This window comes from Antechinus flavipes, chromosome 1 (genome assembly GCF_016432865.1).
Source record: "Antechinus flavipes isolate AdamAnt ecotype Samford, QLD, Australia chromosome 1, AdamAnt_v2, whole genome shotgun sequence".
In the NCBI taxonomy this organism is placed as follows: Eukaryota; Metazoa; Chordata; class Mammalia; order Dasyuromorphia; family Dasyuridae; genus Antechinus; species Antechinus flavipes.
In genome coordinates this window covers 225,376,997-225,396,720 of record NC_067398.1, presented here as the reverse complement: position 1 = coordinate 225,396,720, position 19,724 = coordinate 225,376,997, and the positions used below count along the sequence as shown (strand labels likewise).

Below are 19,724 nucleotides of genomic sequence, written 5' to 3'. Positions count from 1 at the left end.
GTAGAATTTTATCTAGAACTTAAGTTCAGTGCACTGGCTTATGGTTTGCAGACTATATTCCCCTCCTTTTTTTAAATACCCTGAACAATGATTGTTCTTGGGGAAGCTGAGTTGCACAGCAAATAAAGTATTGGGCTTGGAGAAAAATCCAGTCTCAGACACTTCCAAGCTGTATAAATCATTTGCCTCAATTTCCTCATCTATAAAATGACCTGAAGAAAATGGCAAACTACTCCAGTATCCCTGTCAATAAAACCCTAAATGGGATCACAAAGAGTTGGACATGACTGAACAACAAAATCCAAGTCTATATTCTCCATGATTCTTTATGCAGTACTGTTCAGCAATCATAGCTGCCAGTTTTTCCCGCTTCTATAAGGTATAGTTTATTTGGGCCAAATGACAAATTTATAAAAAAGAGGTTAATGTTGTACTATTGCTCCCTTCTTCTCTTGGCTAGTAGTTTCATCCAGGCCCATCGCCTATTGTCTTGATCTATATCTCGCCACTGAATGGCTCTAGAGGGGAAAGTGAGGCAGGTGACCTTGCACAGCCCTTCCACACATAAATCCAATGTACTTGCATGTCATGGCATTACCTCCTGGTATTATGGTCCTCTTTGAGTACAAAGGACAAACAACAAACAAGTTACCTATAAGCCATGTTTGTTCTATCCTATCTAAGCTTAAAACTTTATTAAGAATTTTGGGATACCCAGTATAATTGGCTTCCTTTGTAATCTTATGTATTTTGTATATTTGGAAACATTATTCTGAAGCGAGGTCCATAGCTTTCATCAGACTGCCAAAGGGGTCCATGATGCAAAATGTTAGGAAGCCCTGTGTCTAACCCCCTTAATTTACATTTGAGGAAATTAATACCCAGAAAGGTTGTGACTTGCTCCAAAGTCACACAGCTATGCTTACTTAGTAATCTGATCTCTAATTCCTTCTCATGGGCAGGCTTGTTCACCAGGAGAAAGTACTTATAAAAGTAATCTGTTCTAGTTCATGGCCTAAATATTAGTTCACTATTAAGAATTAATAAGCTGGCATCCATTCTGCTTTCTAAAGCAGTCTCTTATGAATTTGATTTTTATGAACCAAGCTTCTATGGTTAGATGACTCCTGGGTTAATGAAACATTTTAGTTTTTGAACCTGTAAAATTAAGAACAGACTCTCGACTGTATCCCCTTCCTTAAGAGTTATTTGAGAGCTGATAGGGTGTAGTAGATAGGGAACTGATTGTGGAGTTAGAAAGACCTGGTTTCAAAGGCCACTCATTACTGATGTGACCCTGGGTAAGTCACTTAACCCCTCTCTTTCCTCTTCTATAAAATGAGGGAATTGGACTCAGTGTCTCTAATGTGATTTTCATCTTTAAATCAATCTTCCTATGTGCCAGATACATCCCAGGAAGATGAGATAAAGTCATAGGAATATCTCAACAAGGATATATCTTCAGCTAGAGGAAATTGTTGCATGATTCCAATATCCACTATGAAATCTCTCCCTAGTTAAGCTAATGTGATGAAAATCTGTTTAATCTGATGGAGCATAGGAAACAGTATTAGGACATATGGTCATGTCATGAAACTCTGTATTGGTCAAGATTTCATGCTGTCATATAACTGCTTAAGGTTAAGAAAGAAGTGAAATCAGGAAGGAAGAGTTGAAATGCTTCTTCACTAGGGAAGCTGCACTCTAAGCACAGTTCAAACTCAAAAGGCCACAAGGACAAAAACTAGAAGCAATATAGTACATATATATGTATAACTAAAAATATGTCTGTGTGTACAAACAGAGATAGGTAATACATGTGCCTACATATATACATATATGTGTGTATTTGTAATACATATAATTATGTGAAATATGTGTGTGTATAAATATATATAATCAGGCTGGGGCCGCAAACTAATTAATGAAATAGTATCAATATTTTTGGTAATTTACAAGATAATATTAGAGTAAACCCCTTAATTGCCTTTGACACAATTATAATTAATAATATAAATCAAACAGGCTGAAGGATGGAAATTTGGCTTGTTTTGTTTTTTTTCTCAAGAGCACTCAAGTATTACTTTGTTCTACATATTCCCCTTCTCATCTATAACATTGCTACAGGTAAGTTAGGGCCAAAGTCCTGCTAAAAGTACATGCATGTACAAATTCACAATCACATACATATATCACACATATATATAAATACATACAGATATGCAGTATTTACATATACATTTACAAGTGTTTCCTTTAATAAAATCTAAGACTTTTGAGAGCAGTGGTGATTATATTTATTTGTATCTCAGAACCCTGCACAATGCTGAGCACATAGCTCAACATAGTGCTTGTTGGTGTTTGTCCTTCGCTCTCAAAGAAAACTACACCATCAGGAGGTGATGGCTGTGACATACAAGTGAATAAAATCTAAGTGAGGGAGGGCTGTGCAAGGTTACCTGCCTCACTTTCCCCTCCAGAATCATCTGAGTCCAGTGGCTCAATTAAAGAGTATTGATTAATTAATAGATAATTATTACTCTATTGATTAAAATGTGTTATCCATGAATTTCCATTTGTTATCCATGAATCCATGAGAGATAATACCCAAAGAGGTAGTATAACAAGAAGGGTAGAGCCTTAGGAACATACTCAGTTAGAGAACAGGATGTGAGAGATGACCCAGCAAAAGAAGGTCACTCTATGAAGAAGTGTAAGTAAGGTAAGAAGAGAACCAAGAAAGGCCCAACCAGTGAAATCACAGATTTTTTTCAAACATAGAAGAAAATATAATACAAAACCATCTTCATGGTAGAAGTAAACACTCACCCTTTTTTCTGCTTCTACTATTATGGCATTTTTATTTTCTTCTGACACAAGAACACATGTAGAAAAGGATGACTTTAGCATATTAATAACCAGGTCATTGGAGAGAACATCCAGCTTCTTTACTTGGTCACCAGTGACATTGGTAGAGCCAGCAATTCCATAACTAGAAGGAAAACAAAAACCACAAAACTGAAAACAAAAATGACAATCAAAATATATAGTAGAGTTATGAATGTATGGATGGACTCTCCCCAAAAGAAGTCTAATAAAGTTCTGAAGGAAGGAACAGTTTCGGGGAGAGAAATGAAGCATTTCCAGGCTCAGATGTAAAAGAAAATCAATTGACAGATATGGAAAGATTTCTTAGGTGAAAATGTAACATACAAGGAAGATGGTAGCTCAAGTCTTAAAAATCACAGAATCTTAAAACTGGTAAAAATAAAAATAAAAAAACCTCAGAGATTATCTGGTTCCTTGACTTCTAGTCTCATTGGTCTTTTTAATATGGTCTGCCTTTCAAAGGGAAATCAGCTGGTGAAAGGACCTAATGCTTATGATGAAAAGTTTCATTTAATTGTGTTTATATAACCATTTAAGCTCTGCGAAGCACTTTGCTCAGATTGTTTATTTGTTTTACCCAACAACCCTCTAAAGTAATTTTCCCATTTTGTAACTGAAGAAATTTTAGGCACAGATTAGTTGAAAGATTTTCCCACATTCATATAGCTAGTATGCAGTAGACATGGGACCTGCCTCCAAGTCTAGCAGTCTTTTTACCACACAGAGGTAATTGTAAGTCCTTAATTACAGGGCGTCAAGAAGTAGACTGACTTTTAAAATAATGGTCTCCTTTTCATCTATTTAGAGCTTCCAGGAAGGCTACACATCTATCTTCTATGGTTCAGTATCACAGGCTATCTCCAGGTACCCAAATTTTGGCACATGACTTCCAATTTTATGAATTTTGTATCTCAACCTGAGTGACAAATTCTTTATTCATCTACCAAAGTGATATTAGAACATTCACAAGAATTGGCTTATGAGATTATAAAAGGAAGACCCCCCAGGCTTTTCTCTCCATTTCCAGGCAATAATTACATATTCATTCTTCTTCTATTATTGAAATAATTACTGATAAGTATCATAGCTAATGTTTACATCATGCTTTAAAGCTCATGAAGCATTTTAAATTTGAGGAATCAGAGAAATTAAGTGATTTTATTGGCTATCATGGATCTCAATACTTTGAAAATTTTAAAACTATTTCTGTTTTTAGTTTACTTATTTCTCTCCTGTAATGCTCATTAATATTTGTATCAGAGAGCCAACAACCTAATGATTTCAAAAGAATCACTAATAGACCTAGAATTGAAATCTTCATAAGATTGTTTGCTCCCCTGATCAGTCCTCAAGGACAAGGTGGCATCTCTTGTTCAGTACATGAGAGTGAACCAACTACATTACTTCAACCCAAAACCAAACTCAGCAAAATTAGCAACATTCTCAAAAGATCATAGAGCAGTAAGGAATCCATATGCCAATGTCCCCATTTTAGAGAGGAGGAAACTGAGGCCCATGAAACCAAGAAAAGTAATAACTTAGTTAAGATTCACTCATATAAAGTAGCAGTATTAGGATTTGACAAATTCTGAGCTCATTCTACTATAGAGCTTTTATGAATTAGTGTTCAATAATCATAATTAATTTATATTGTACCTTAAAGTATCAAAAGTACTTCCTTCACAACAATCCTGAGATAAGTACTATAAACACCATTGTTTTTATTTTACAGCTAAAGAACCTAAGGCTCAGAAAGGATAAAAGCCTAGATTTAGGGAGAGCAAATGTCAAAAGATTCAAAGAAAGGATAGGTAGGCTCTCATCAATTAAAATCCTAATAGGAAATGTTATTCCAGGAGAAGTAGGAAATTCTTAAGACTGGAGTTCTGAAGACACAAAGAAAAATTTTTAAGAGTTGTTGAAAGAGATGAATATGAATACGAAGTAATTCATTGATTTTTTTTTTTTAATATATACAAATGATGGAAGCAAGGTCAAGTAACAGAGGATGTGTGACAGGGTATTTTAAGAACAATGTCCTGAGCCATAAAACTCAGAGGGAGATGTGACTGGTGAGAAAAGCTAATAAGGATTAGGATGACAAAAAGCATTTGAAGTTTTAAAAATTATATCAAGGGAAAAAATGATGATCAGAAAGTACTGTGGGTCTGGCGCATGTGAAAAGGATCTGGGATGACAACTCCGCATGTAAAAAACCTGGGAAATCTACTTCTGGAAAAACTGTAGTGATGCAGAAAGTGTCCTGGAGAGACAGATGATAGACTATGCATAAAGAGTCCCTACTATAAATAGTCCAATTTAGCCATATATTGAAGAAAAGATTCTGATTGGCTTTGGAGGCCCCATTCATTTTTTGGAAGGTAGTTAGTGACATGACTACATGGAAAAGTTCAGGTCAAAGGAACAGTAAATCTCTAACTTCAGGAGTTTCAAAAGGTCCAGAGAGCAAGCTACAGGAATGTGGGAGGCAGAATCCAGGCTAGATTTCTCTGCCACTGCTACATTGAGGGTCCAGGGAGCAAGAAATTATTCTGGGGAGTGACCTGGATACTAGCCCAACAGCAAGTTTCATCTTGTAATCATGCTACATTAGGACATGAACTTGCAGGACCAATGCTATGTAAGAACTGAGCTAAGTTTCAAGCTTATTTCCTCAGAGATTAAGTGGTGTAGTAGAAAGTATGCCCTGAATATTCTGGGGAAAATGTTTGTACATTTGTTCTTCCTTTCTTTTTAAAGTAAATATTTTTTAAAATAGCTTCACATGGATATTTTGCATGGCTACACATGTATGTTAAATTGCTTATCTTTTCAATGAGAGGGGAGGGTAAGAGTTTAGAACTAGAAATGTGGGAGAAAAATGTTAAAATTACTGTCACATGTAATTGGAAGAAATATTAATTTTTTTTTTTAAAATAGCTGTGTAAAGGTTAATTGAGATAGTTAGTTTATTGGAAAATGGGTTCTGGTCACTAGTCCTCTACCAATGGGGAGAACACAGCCAGAAGTAATTTGAGTGAATGGCAACAGTGGAAGAGGAACATCTTGGAATATTCAAAGTACTGGTACATCCATTATACACCTATACACCAATGGCTTCAATTCAATAAACCCCTCTATTTCAATTTTAAAGTTTTACACACTCAGCCCTAACCTATTTTTCCAACCTTATTGGTCATTACTCTCTCTACTGTAGTAAATGACCCAGCAAAGCTTGACTTCTATCTGCTCTCCCCATGCCTCACTGAACCCTTCTCTTCCTTTAAGATGAATCTTAGGCAGAATCTTTTCTGATTCACCCCAATTGCCAGGCCTTTACTCCCCAAATGCCTTCTATGTATATAAACATGTTTGTATATATTGCCCTGTGATATCATTAGCCCTCTTCAAAAATGAAGGACAAACAAAATGTATCTATGTATGTATATACATGTGTAAAACTTTATATTTAAGCAGAATAAATTTTATATGTATTTGCTGTCGCCCCAATTAGAATGAAAGTTCTTTTTGAGTAGGAATTATATGACTCTTTGTACTTCCATTCCTAACATCTAGCACAGTGCTTAAGATATAGAAAGTATTTAATATATACTTGTTGATTGATTGCTTATAGTATCAAATCCTGTGCCAACTGGTTTCCGTGTGTTTTTCTTTGAAATGAGGGAAGCTTTTGGGAGTGGGTAGGGAGTATTACTTGGAAATTATTATAATTAAAATAAGATGTGGCATTTTTTAAAAAGCATGGTGGTATGGGAAGGAGAGGAGAGTTGGCCTGAGCATTTTATAAAACTAGTGACTAGTAAAAAAAAAAAAAAAATTCCAAATAAATTCCAATTGAAAAAAGATAATTAAATGGGTTGGCAATTCAATTATTAAAGCCGTGGTCTCCCCCTTCAAAAGCAAAAATCACAAAGAAGTAAAAGATTTGTATGATTTTTTTTTCACTTTTTCTATTTATGACGTAGAAAGAAAAAAGACTAAGGAACAGCAAAGATGGTTTGAGGCATCTTTGAGATGAACAAGGTTGCTGTATTTGAGGGGAGAGATTACTTAATTAATGAGAACTAAACTCTGTCAATAACTAACATAAACAGCAAGAAAACATAAAATAATAGGCAAGAATCCATCTGCCTAGAATCACTATCAACAGTTTGGCTGAGAAAGATGTGAATGTATAAGTTACATATTTATTGATAATAGTTGTACTTGTTAAGAAAAAACATTTTAAATTGTAACTAGAAGAAATTGAATTTCTTCAAACACCAAGACATATATGTGTATATATGTTTAAATTTATAATACAATACACACACACACACATTTTACAATTCTGTATTCTATTTCTGCTCAGTATCTCCTGCCAATGCAAATTCTGTTTACTTAGATGAAGCAATAATTAAATAGTAGCAGATTAAAGGTACCACTGGAATTGCAAGCATAGCAGTAGGCACAGGATTTGATACTATAAGCAATCAATCAACAAGTATATATTAAATACTTTCTTTTTATTTATGTACTTACTATGTACCATACACTATATTAAGTACTGGAAATATCCTCCCCCCCCCCCAAAAAAAAAAGGAGCTTATGTTCTAATGAGGAAGATAAGCATGAAAATAATCAGGTACACAAAAAATATATACAAAGTGGATGAAATGAAATGTAATCATAGAGAGAAAGAGAGGCAGAGGGAAAGACTCATTGCAGAAGCTAGAATTTGATGAGTCTTGAAGGAAACCAGAGAGACTAAGATGTATAAATGAGGAAGTATAAATTGCAGGTATGGACAATGACTCTATGCAAAGATACATAGATAGGAAATGCAGTGCCATGTGCAAGAAACACTAAGTCAGTCAGTGTGGCTGGACTATAGAGTACATGGTGAGAAGTAACATGTAAAAAGACAAGAAAGGTAGCAAGGCACAAGAATGGGAAGAACTTTATATGCCAAACAGAGTTTCATATTTAATCCTAGGAACAAAGATTAGTCAGCTTAGAAAATCCAATTTACTTATTGACCGAATTTTACAAAGAGACAAAAAACTGATAACACATTATCTTCACTATCTTTACCCGGAAGACCAGGATAAATTCTGTGACATCTAGCCACTAGTCAAGATTTCTGAGAGAAGGACATCTGGAGACTGTCAAAGTCCTAGATAATGTTATTCTAATATAATTAATTATCAAGTAAGAAAGTAATCAGGCACATGGAACTCATGTCCCACCCAATCCTATCCCCAACTCCTTCCCAGGAAAAAACAAATAAAGATGAATCAGATTACCCACAGAATGCCACTGTCTCAGTTTCCCCCCCTTTTTAGAGAGAATTCTTAGGGAAAGAGCAAGAATAAATGGACAATGAAACCTATCATTTTGATATTATGGGAATTTTCCCACCCTATCTTAAAAATGATTGATTTTATCTGCAGGCCTCCAGGCATTTGGTTGCTTTCCCACTGGGTTAGTCTGAAACTGTGGGAGAAACTCCTACACACAACCTTCTACCTTGAGGATAAAATTTTGATGTCTACACAATGGTCAAAAAATTTTTCCCAGTAAAGATTTGAAATCCAATTCTAAGATTTTTTTTTTTTAACTAAATCTAAATATATGCCAGACTGTGACCATTGATGGTAATGGTAGGAACATTAGAAAAGGAGTCTTCTCCATATTGAGACATTTGAGAGATCTGTCCCATTTGGGACTGCTTGAGCCTCAACTGAATGTCTACTCCTACCTCCATTTTCAATTGCATGCAGTCAAATAAGGAAGACTCTGTACAACAACTGGAAAATTCAATGGCATCTGTTGTGGATACACAGTTTCTGCATACTTTGCACTTAAAACTGGGGGAGAGGGGGGGTTAATCAGTTTTTTCTTGAATCAGTAAAAGGAAGAAGGGATAGAATATAAACTACTGTTGGTATCTTTTGTCTTGGTATCTCCAGTATCTCATTAGGAGTAATGCATATCAACACCAGAAAAATAGTCCAAGGTCTAGTTGTGAAAAGCTTTTAAAAAGTTAAATGGATGCCTTTCTCCATCAGGATAGTGGTCAGTATTCCTGGCTGTCACGTGGGAGATCCAGTTAGATTCCCCAGTGGGGAGGACAAAGCACATTTGGGGCAGCTAGATGGCACGGTGAATAGAGCACCAGTCATGAATTCAGGAGGACCTGAGTTTAAAGTCACCTCAGATGCTTAATGCATCCTAGCTATGTGACCTTGGGCAAGTTACTCACCCCAACTGACTTTAAAAAAAAAAAAGTCAAATGGAAAAATTTATATTTCATTCTAAAGGAAGAAGGCAATTTTCCAATAAAGAAATCAAAACAATTTATAGACATATGAAAAAAAATGCTCTAAATCATTATTGATTAGAGAAATGCAAATTAAAGCAGAAGGAAGCCATTTTAAAGGAAAATTTCTTTAGCAGTAATGTAGAGAATGAGATTCAAATGGGATGAGATTTTCAGCCGAGAATCCAATTAGGAGGTTGTAGCAATAGTCTAAGCAAGAGGTGATGAGGGTCTCGACTAGAGTAGTGGACATATTAGTTGAGAAGGGACAAGTGAAATAAGTTGTGAAGGCAGAAATGACAGAACTAAAAACAATTAAAACTGACATTAGCTAACCTGATGGTGATAGAATTTGGACATCTAGGAACACTGGTGGGGGAAAAAAAGTCAAGGGAATGATATTTTCCTACATTTAAAAAAAATGAAGGATTTTAAAAATTTCCCTTCATATATCCCTCATTTAGAAACTTCGTAAAAGGAAAAAAAAAAAAAAAAAAAGCTTTTCAGTCCAAGATTACACAACTAAGAAGATAATAGAGAGAATTTCTAGAAGGATGACCAAGTGAAACTTGTGTCTAAGGCTGTATTTACTTTACTTTCTCAAAGCATCAAGAAATAGCTCTAGTAAAATAATATCAAGACAGGAGAAAAAAGAGGGAAAGGAACAAATATTTTCAGAAGATTCCATGAAACAAATAGAGGAAATGGGGGCAGAGGGGAAAGGCTCAAGGCATATGGTAGGGGAAGGCCACAATTCTTCTACAATTAAAATATAATATGTTAAAATAATCAGAGAAAAATCTCCAGGAGAAAATTATTCTTCAGTAATTATAATTAGAATTACAAAGAACAGAATGGAAAACTTACAAGAAACCTCACCTTTATGATAAACAAGAGTAGAAGAGCTAAAAAAGAAAATTAGAACTTAGTTTAAAAAATGGGAGGGATAATCTGTGGTCAAAACAAAGGACAGAAGATTTTAACAAAACAGAAGTGACCACAAGGAAAATCAAACTCTAAAATTCAGTGATGAAAAGGAAATATTAGAGCAAAGACTAAAGATAAATAAAATGTGATAGCCTTTTACATTTGGAGTCTTAAAGATTTAGAATCTTAAAGAGAAAAATATTTTCCTTCATCAAAAGCATCTTTACAAAAAGTGGCCATATGCTAAGTAATAAAGAATTCACAATAAGGTCAGTTAGGTGTTGTAGTGAATAGAATACCAGCATTGAAGTCAGGAAGACTTGAGTTCAAATCAAGCCTCAGACACTCACTACTTGTGTGACCTTGGGCAGGTCATTTAACCCTCATTGCCTCAAAAGAAAAAAAAAAACTCATAAGCATATGAAAAAAGGAAAAAAGAAATCATACTCTTTAAAATATCATTATTATATTATAATTAAATTATATATTATATATAAATTTTTAAAATTATAATTAATAAAGCAAATATGACCAAACGACAAACGCTCAAATGGATACTAAATGATATCCTAAATAATGATGAGTCAAAAAAATCATAAAAACTATGAAGAAAATTGAGATATTAATATACTTTTGGTGAAACTGTATACTGATTCAACAACTTTGAAGAGTAATTTGGAATTATGTCCAAAGAGCTATAAAACCATGCATACTATTTGACCAAGAAACAGCACTGTCTAATATCCCAAAGAGATAAAAAACAAAAAAAAGAGAAAAGACCTATATGTACAAAAAAAATATTTATGGCAGTTTTTTATATGGTGGCAAAGAATTGGGAATTGAGGGGATGACCATAAATAGGAGAATGGCTGACCAAGTTGCTGTATATGATTGTGATGGAATATTATTATACTATAAAAAATGACAAGTAGGATGCTGTCAGAAAAACCTGGAAAGACTTACATAAACTGATACAAAGTGAAATAAGCAAAAGCAGAACATTGTATACAGTTAACAGCAATATTGTATGATGATTGACTATGAATGACTTAATTATTCTTAGCAATCTCTTATTCAAGTATGACTGGGAAAAAAAAAAATCAACCATGCTGCTAAAATTTACCACAAATTTGTTATTTAATACTTACTAGGTCTTTTCTGCTACATGGCAATCCTTTTTCTTTTTCTCTGATTCTAAATCATTCTCCAAAGAAGCTATTTTACAAACCTTTCCCCTTTCCTCAAATCTTTTCTCTCAGAAAATGAACCTTCTTCACATCTCAAATCTTCTCCTTCAAAGAAAGGACTAAAGGAATCTGACTGCAGGTTGAAGCATATTTTCTCTTTATTTTCTTTTTTATCATGGATTTGTTTGTTTTTTCATTTGTGTTCTCTTTCACAGAATGACTAACGTGTGTATAACCTAGATAAAATTGCTTGCCTTCTCAATGTGGGGAGGAAGGTCTAGAGATAATTGGGAACTTAAAACTTCTTTTCAAAAACATTTTAAAATATTAAACTTTATTTTTACATGTAATTGGGGAAAAGTAAAATATATTCAAATGTAAAGAAAAAACTTCACTCAAACTAGTTGGCTTCACAGCCAATATCTTAAAGAAAATTAACCTGTTAAGATATAAACTTGCGTGTCTTTCATATTTCACCCATTATTCATCTTTTACTTACAACTTTAGAACTGACAAGATCCTTAGAAGGCCATCTAGTACAACTGCCACATTTTATAAATAAGAAATCCAAGTCCCACAAACGTGGCTGGCTCAAATTTATGAAAGGAGTTACTATCAGGGCTTATCAGTGACATAAGTTGAAACTTAAAAATATTCCTACAAGAAACACACGAATAGGGGTGTGTGTGTGTGTGTGTGTGTGTGTGTGTGTAAAATTTAGATTATTCTCCTCTATAAAAATATATTTTTTTTGGGGGGGGGGGAGACAGAAGGGGAGCAATCAGGGATAAGTGACTTGCCCATTTGAACTCAGGTCCTCCTGATTCCAGAGCCAGTGTTTTATCCACTGTACCACCTAATTGCCTGTCATTTTTTTTTAAAAGCAAAATGATTAATTTATGACCAGGAATAGATGGGATTTTGTTTTAATCTTCTATTATTTTGTTCAGGAATATATTTTTTTCTAATCTCCCCATAATCACAAAATTAACAGAACCATTTAAATGGGAAACAGTCCTAAAATACATCTTTGTTTTTGTATAGATTGGGAAATTAATTTCTATTATATTTATGAAGCACTGTAGATAAGGCAACTGGTGACCAGGATTTCCAACATTTATTAAAATAGCTTTTTAAGTTTGCCTATATCAAAGCCAATACTTTTGATAAGAACCAGTTCTCTACTAATACCATCATGACAAAGCTTGAATTCAGAACAAGTATTGAGGAGTGCCTGCACTCTGGATAACATTCTAAAGTCCAAATGCTTGTTTTCATCACGCTTGACTTGCGTGAAAAGAGAATAAAAGAAGAAATGGCAAGAATTGTAATCTTTTAACCTGATTGACTAAGGTCAAAAAGTATGTTAAATGGACATAGCACAACTACTGGATATTTTAACCACAGATGGACCAACCAGTCTTACAAGTTCAAGGATCAACTCAGAAACAAGTTGAGGACTTTGAAACCAACAAAGACAACAACTTATGTAAGTTTGAAAGCAAGAAAAAAAATTCTCTCAACCCTAAAGTTGGTGTCAATGCAAGTAAACCTTGTTTTTCACTAGACAAGTGTGGTTCTAGTCAGAGGTGGAAACTAAAATTCATAATTCAAAAATATGCAAGTGGGGAATTCAATAAATATAACCTTCATAGATGAAAATGCCCCAAATCTAATCATGTCAATAAACACCAATCATAACACCAAAAGCCCAAAAGTGTTCATTTGCCATTTATTAGTTTAACATTAATTCAGTGGTTCCAAAGTTTAAACTGGAGTAACTTATTATCTTTTTTATTATGATGATTTTTAGGAGGTGGGGTGAGGGAAGGTGGGAAAGTGTCCAAATCACTGGGTTTCTCACTGGTGATTCTTAAAGAATATTCATTAAATACAAAGTCTAGCACAAGATATTTTATGGCACAAATCTGTTCTTGGGGCAAGAAGAGGGAGAGAGAGAGGCAGAGAGGGTGGGGGGGAGAGGAAAAGGGAGAGAGGAATTGGGAGAAAAGGAGGGGGAGGAGGGGGAAAAATGGAGAGGATAAGAGGGAGGATGGGGGAGAGGAAAAATGAGAAAGGGCGACGAGGGGGAGGAGAATGAGAGAGGGGGAAAGAGACAGGGATGAGGAGTAAGGAGGGGAAGAGGAAAAAGGAGAGGAAGGGTGAGAAAGAGAGAAAGGGAGAGAGAAAAAGAGAAAAGGAGAGGAGAGGGAGGAGACAGGAAGAGTGAGAGGCAGAGAAAGGGAGGGAGAGAGGGAGGGAAGAAGAGAGAGAAAGAGAGAGAGAGATAGAGAGAGAAATAAAGAGAGGGGGGGAAGAGACAGAGTGGGATTGAGACAGAGAGAGAAAAGAATAGAGAAAAAGGGAGAGGGGGAAAAAAGGGACAGGGAGGGGGAAAATGAGGAAGAAGGACAGAGAGAGAGGGAGGGAAAGGAGAAGGGAGAGGGAGAGAGATAGGGAGGGAATGAGGGAGGAATGAAAAAAAGAAAGAAATGTCACAGAAATTCTTTAAAAACAACAGAAGAAAGTGGTATCATGAAAACTCAGAGAAAAAATAGTATCAATGAATGATTAACTGCATTAGATATTGCAGAAAGGTCAGTAAGGATGAGAACTGAAAAAAGACCGTTAGATTTGGCAATTAAGAGATCATTGATAATTCTGGAGAGCACCGTTTCACCATTTTGAGGTCAGAAGCCAGATTGCATTGGGTTAAGCAGAAGTGAGAGTAAAAGTGGACCCTCACTGATGAAATCACAAGTATTTCAAATATTGTTCTATTTACTTAAATTATCTCATCAAATTCTCACAACACCATGGGAATTGAGTCAAACAAAGATTATTTCTATTTTACAAATGAGGAGACTGAGGCCCATAGAAATGAAGTGTCTTGTCCAAAGTCATATAGTATAATATGGTGACCATCAACCAAGAAATCTGAATTCTGGTTTCTAGTTTTTGACACTAATTAGTGGGCTACAATTTTGAGAATTAGACTAGAAAAAATCCAAGATCCTTTCTAGCACCAAATTCTGTAACTCTATGAAAATCTAAGAAAGAATTTAAAATTGATCACATATTGTTTTAGATTATATTTGTGATTTCCAACTCTGTCTCTCCTTTCTTCTGGTCATACATCGAATGCTTCCTATTCTTCTCTTTATTTTATTCCCTTGACTTTATTCCCCATGATGTCTTCTTTTAGTCTAGTTTTTGAGTAAAAGTCTTTCTCAACAAAGTCAATTCTTCTACAGGTAATTTCAATCTCATTCTACTTTCATTTTCTCTAGTAGGTTGCCCTCACAAGCAACTCCTCTTTTTTAATTTTTTTTTTTTTGTTGTTGTTGTTTCTCCCTCTCTAAGGATTCTTTTCTTGTTATCTATGAAAGTGCTCAAAATTCCCATCTTTCAAAAAAAAAATCCTCACAAGACACTACTATTCCTGTTAGCTATTATCCTGAATTTATCAATTATCTTCCATTTATCATCCAATTTCCTTGAGAAAATCACGAATACTCATTGCCTCTATTTTTACTTCTCTTACTTCATTGCCTCCATTTCTTTTCTCATTCTCTGCTCAACCCAATGCAATCTGGTGTCTTACTTCAGCATTGAATTGAACTTAAACTCTCCAAAATTATCAATATTCTCTTAATTGCAAAATCTAATGGCTTTTTCTCAGTTCTCATTCTTATGAATCTTTCAGATACTGATCTTAACTACCCTTTCTTTCCTTACTGATAAATCTTCTCTGAGTTTTTATGATAATATCATCTCCTGTATCTTCTTCTATCTAATTGCTTCTTTTTCCATCTTCATTGCTTGATCATCATTCATGTCATATTCATCCCTTGTCTTCATCCCTCTTTTATTTCCACTTTGAATTCTCCCATTTTGTGACGTATCAGTTTCCAGAAATTTAAATACCACCTTTATGTAGATGATTCCCAGGTCTATCATCAATCAAAACAAAAATTTATTAAGCAACTATAATGTGAGAGGCAATGTATTAGTACTAGGGAAACAAATATTTTTAAAAATGAAAGAAAGACCTTCCATTTGTTAGAGGGGTAACATGTATATAGATAAGTATATGCAGAATAAATACAAATATAAATACAGGATAGTTAAATACAAGGTCATTAGGGAGGGCACTGATAGCTTTGGAAAGTTCTCACGTAGAAGGTGGTGCTTGATCTGAATTGTGAAAAAAAGAGAGAGGGATGCTATAAATCTTAGGACATTATGTAAATGTCAGCTATTAACACTTACTATCTATGTGACCCTGGGCAAGTAACTTAAAACCCTGTTTGCCTCAGTTTCCTGATCTGTAAAATAAGTTGGAGAAGATGGCAAAACATTCCAATATTCCTGCCGATGAAACCATAAATTAAAAAAAAAGACTGAAAAATTACTAAACCATAAAATTACTATTAATAGGTGGTTTTATCTAGTCTAAAAATCTGCCAGGTGGATTTTGTTAGCAAAAACCAGACCCCAGTGAATTGTAACACCTTGGCAGGCTCTCCCAGGTCCAGGAAGAACAAAGACTTGAAGCAATTATCTAAGTCATTCAAATGGAAAATACTCTTTGAACACCTATAGTTGTGGTGATTTGTGTCTTACCTTCTGGAAGAATAGGAAGGTGATATGCAACTGAATTAGATTTAAATAAGGGAGGACAATGCAAGATCACTTGCTTCACTTTCTCCTCTGGAACCATCTGGGTCCCATTGGCTCACTCACACTGACACTGCACTTGACCTTAACCAAAAGACTGAGAAGAGGGTCCAGTGGCAAGATAAAGATCAAGACAACCAGAGGCATCCCTGGATGCAAAGAGAGACCTTGTCCTTTTTTAAGTTAAGGTCTACAATAGGTTTCAGTTTTACTGAGGCTGCACCCATTAAAGTGCCACTGCACCTTAATATGATTAAGGCTAGGCAGCAGAATCTCCTCTTTGACCTAGTCAAAAAAAAAAAAAAAAAAAGTAAATAAATCTGGGAGGGGAAGACTTTCTGGGTTTTCTGGCCTAGCAGAAGTGACTGCAATTTACTTTTAATCTGAGTCATTAAGGAGCTAAACAAGGACCAAATGGGGACCAATAGATGAGAGAGACACAAAGTCAAAGAGATAGAGACAGTCAAAGACAGAAATAGACACAAAGAGAAGTATTTATTTTCTAATCTATTGACAAATGTCTAGAAAACTCTGGACTTAGAGGGGCAGAGTCTAAAAGGCAGACATTTCTAAGCCAAAATTGACTTCCCTTTTAGAGACCTCAGGAGTTAATTGGTTGTTTTTGTTTGTTTCAAATGAAAAGCCTCTCTAATTTCAAAGTACATCTGCTATTATGTTATAATGTCTGTAGGCAGACATTTTGGGCTGAAGTGTGAGCTCTGCTTCTTAATAACTTTGTGATTTTAAGCAACTCTCCGAGCCTTCATTTCCTCATCTGTAAAATAGGCATAATACTAGCACTGCCTACCTCACAGGGATGTTAGTTGTGCAGATCAAGTAAAACAATGTTATATTAAATGGTTTGAAAACAATAAATGACATAGGAATAATAATTCTTCTAGGTAGACAGAACATTGAGAATTTAAATGACTTACTTGTTCAGTGTCCCACAGTCAGTATGAGTCAGGGGGGAAATTACACCCAGAAGTTCCTTCCCTATATTAGTGAAATCATAGGTACAATCTTTCTCTAAATTTTAACTAAAAAGAATAACTGTGCAATGTTATCTTAAGTGAAGAATGAACAGAAATATATTTTAAAGACTGCTGAGACCAAAATTTAAGCAGTAATAAAGAAGAGACTGATGTCTCTCCCTTCCGTCCTGTTTCCAGCTGTGTCCGGAGAGGCCCATCCTTTTCTTGTCAGGTATAAGAGACAGTTCAGAATATAAGAATACACTCCTGTTTAGGCTTATATAGCTACTACACAATTTTTAGGTCTAGAAGCATGACTGAAAATCATTTTGAAATACAAGGATTATCCTCAAATAAATAATGCTTACTGTTGTCCTCAGCCAGATAATTTGATAGTTAGATTAACAGTGAGGAAAGCTTTGGTTTTTTGAGTCTTGGGCCTAGAGTCAAATTCTGATCTCCTATTTACATAATGTTAAGAGCTAAGTGATCTTATGCAAATCTTTTAACCTTTATGGTTTTCAGTTTACTCAAATGTAAAATGAAAGGGTTGGTCTAGACTAGCTCTGAAGTCCCTTTTAGCTCTGTTTTTCATGCAAAGTTATACAAAGTTTGGGGAAATCTGTTTGACATATTTTAAAGACATGCATAGGTATATCTCACATTAAGTAAAGCCAGTATGCAAAACTTTGGATTTTCTCATAAAAGAAACTTAAGAGTGGATATATTATGAGATTTTTGCAAATTCCCCTAGCTCATTTAAAATTATGCCATTTACAAAAGTACCAATTGCTTAATAAGATACCCACTGCTTAAAGTAGTAGCATCCATTGCTCTTGCCCACTTATAGTAGCATTTTTGACCATACAAGTTTACATTAAGCTTTATTTTGGAGTAGTAATGTTATCAATGACAAGGGAAAGAGATGATGTATATATACAGCGCCTAGCACCGTGCCTGGCACATAAAAGGTGCACAATAAATGTTGATGGATGTCAGCCTTAAATCCAAAGCCCCCAGAGTAATAAAATGCAGCGAGCACAGTTAGCTTTTTCCTCTTTTCAAACATCCACTTATTTCTCACAAGAAGCCTTGCAATGCAACATCAAAAGAGAGTCAGAGAACCCACCTACTCATTACCTGGGTCACTGGGTCTCACTATGGCCTATCTGTAAAAAGAAGGATTTGCAATAGAAGACCCTTGGATACCTTGCAACCTTCATCTCTCCTGTAAACAAAATTGGGGCATGAGTCACACTCCTATGGGAAAACTCTCCCAGTTCTCCATCTCTCCATCCCTTAGGATTTCCACTCAGACTAGAAGAGGGCATCCACCTTCTTACTGACAAATCATGGGGTCGGAAGTCGGAAGCCCTTGGCTATCTCTACTCCTGTGACCTTACACAAAATCACTGAACTCCTCCAGACCCAGTTTCCTCATCTACCAGATAAAGAATTCCTTCAGGTAAGATAATCAGTAAGATAATGAAAGTTCCTTCCAGCCAAAATGCCTGTTCTTTAACGCTTCCAATGCTAACAAGCAGTCGCTCGGGAGAAAAAGCCAGGAATTGTTCTGCCAATTGAAGGAAGCTTTGACTACACACCAGGATTTGAGAGTTTAAACAATCCGAGCCACTAATGGGCACCGGTGGGCTGGTCCGGAATGGGGAGCCCAGAAAAGTGGGTGGGAGGAAATGCGGTCGTGGGAAGGGAAGAAGGGGCTCTAGGGTCAGGACTGGGGGGCAGAAGGAGTGACTGAGCTGGGAGCCGCCTCAGCGAGGGAAGGAGGAAAGGGAGCTCGCCAAGGAAGGACAGGTGCCAGATACTCACAGATGGGCTATGCCTGCTTTCCGCACGGCCGAGGAGATGGCTTTGACAGCCGTGCAGAGGCTGTTAAGCAACTGGGTCATCTCGCCGGTGCCTTTGGCTTTCCTGCCCTCCTCCATGACGAAACGGGTCAGGGTGATGACATCGGTGTCGAAGACGGACTGGTCACTCATGACTGGGTCTGAGGAGTGGATGTCCCCAAAGCCAGAGAAGCCCTGAGCAGCGGGAGAGGGTCGCCTGGGAGTCCGAGCAGCTCTCTGCCTCCGAGGGCTCTCGGGTCAGTCTCTGCAGCAGGCGGCCAAAGCCGGAACTTGGGCTCAGTTTGAGTTCGGGGGTGTGTCTCTGGGGCAAGACTCCGCCCCGGGAGGCAGGTAGTTTGTCTTCCAGCCTTCAGGCTCTTGCGTTTTTTGGCTGTTACTGATTTCTACCTCCTTGCTTACTGCAGTGTTCCAAACCTGCCTTTCTTAGGGAGTTTGGTATTCCCTGAAAAACAATGTTACTATTAAGGTCTTCTTTCCTTTCGATGTTCGCGCGCAGCCTTCAATTTGCTCTGTCTTATTTGTGGCACCTTATAGCTTTAAATCTTGCTAAAATCTCATTTCCGTCATGAACTAGCCTTTGCTCAGAAATGCATTAATAACAGGTCTAAGATAAAAACTAGTCCAAGCCCTTCGTTTTACAGATAAGGAAAAGTGAGACCATGGAGAAGGAAGTAACTTTTTTAATAGCATTGTATTTTTTCTCAATTATATGTAAAGACAATTTTTAGCTTTTTTTTTTTTTTTTCACAAAAATAGCTTTTATTTTTCAAAATACATGCAAAGATAATTTTCAACATTCACGCTGGCAAAACGTTGTGCTCTAGATTTTTTTCCCTCCCTCTACATCAGCAAGCAATCCATTATCGGTTGAGCATGT

At 36.0% G+C, this 19,724-nt stretch overlaps 1 protein-coding gene across 1 annotated transcript in view; it reads right to left on the bottom strand.

Annotated features, from left to right (window-relative positions):
• The window catches only part of FBP1 (fructose-bisphosphatase 1), a 32,410-nt gene extending 13,319 nt beyond the window's left edge, over window positions 1-19,091 (bottom strand). Inside the window, exons 1-2 of the mRNA XM_051996930.1 lie at window positions 18,810-19,091; window positions 2,830-2,992 (exon numbers count right to left, since the gene is read on the bottom strand). Of these exons, the coding sequence (XP_051852890.1) occupies window positions 2,830-2,992; window positions 18,810-18,979 (333 nt within the window). The 5' untranslated portion in view covers window positions 18,980-19,091. The remainder of the gene's footprint in view (window positions 1-2,829; window positions 2,993-18,809) is intronic.
• Between the last annotated feature and the right edge of the window lie 633 nt (window positions 19,092-19,724).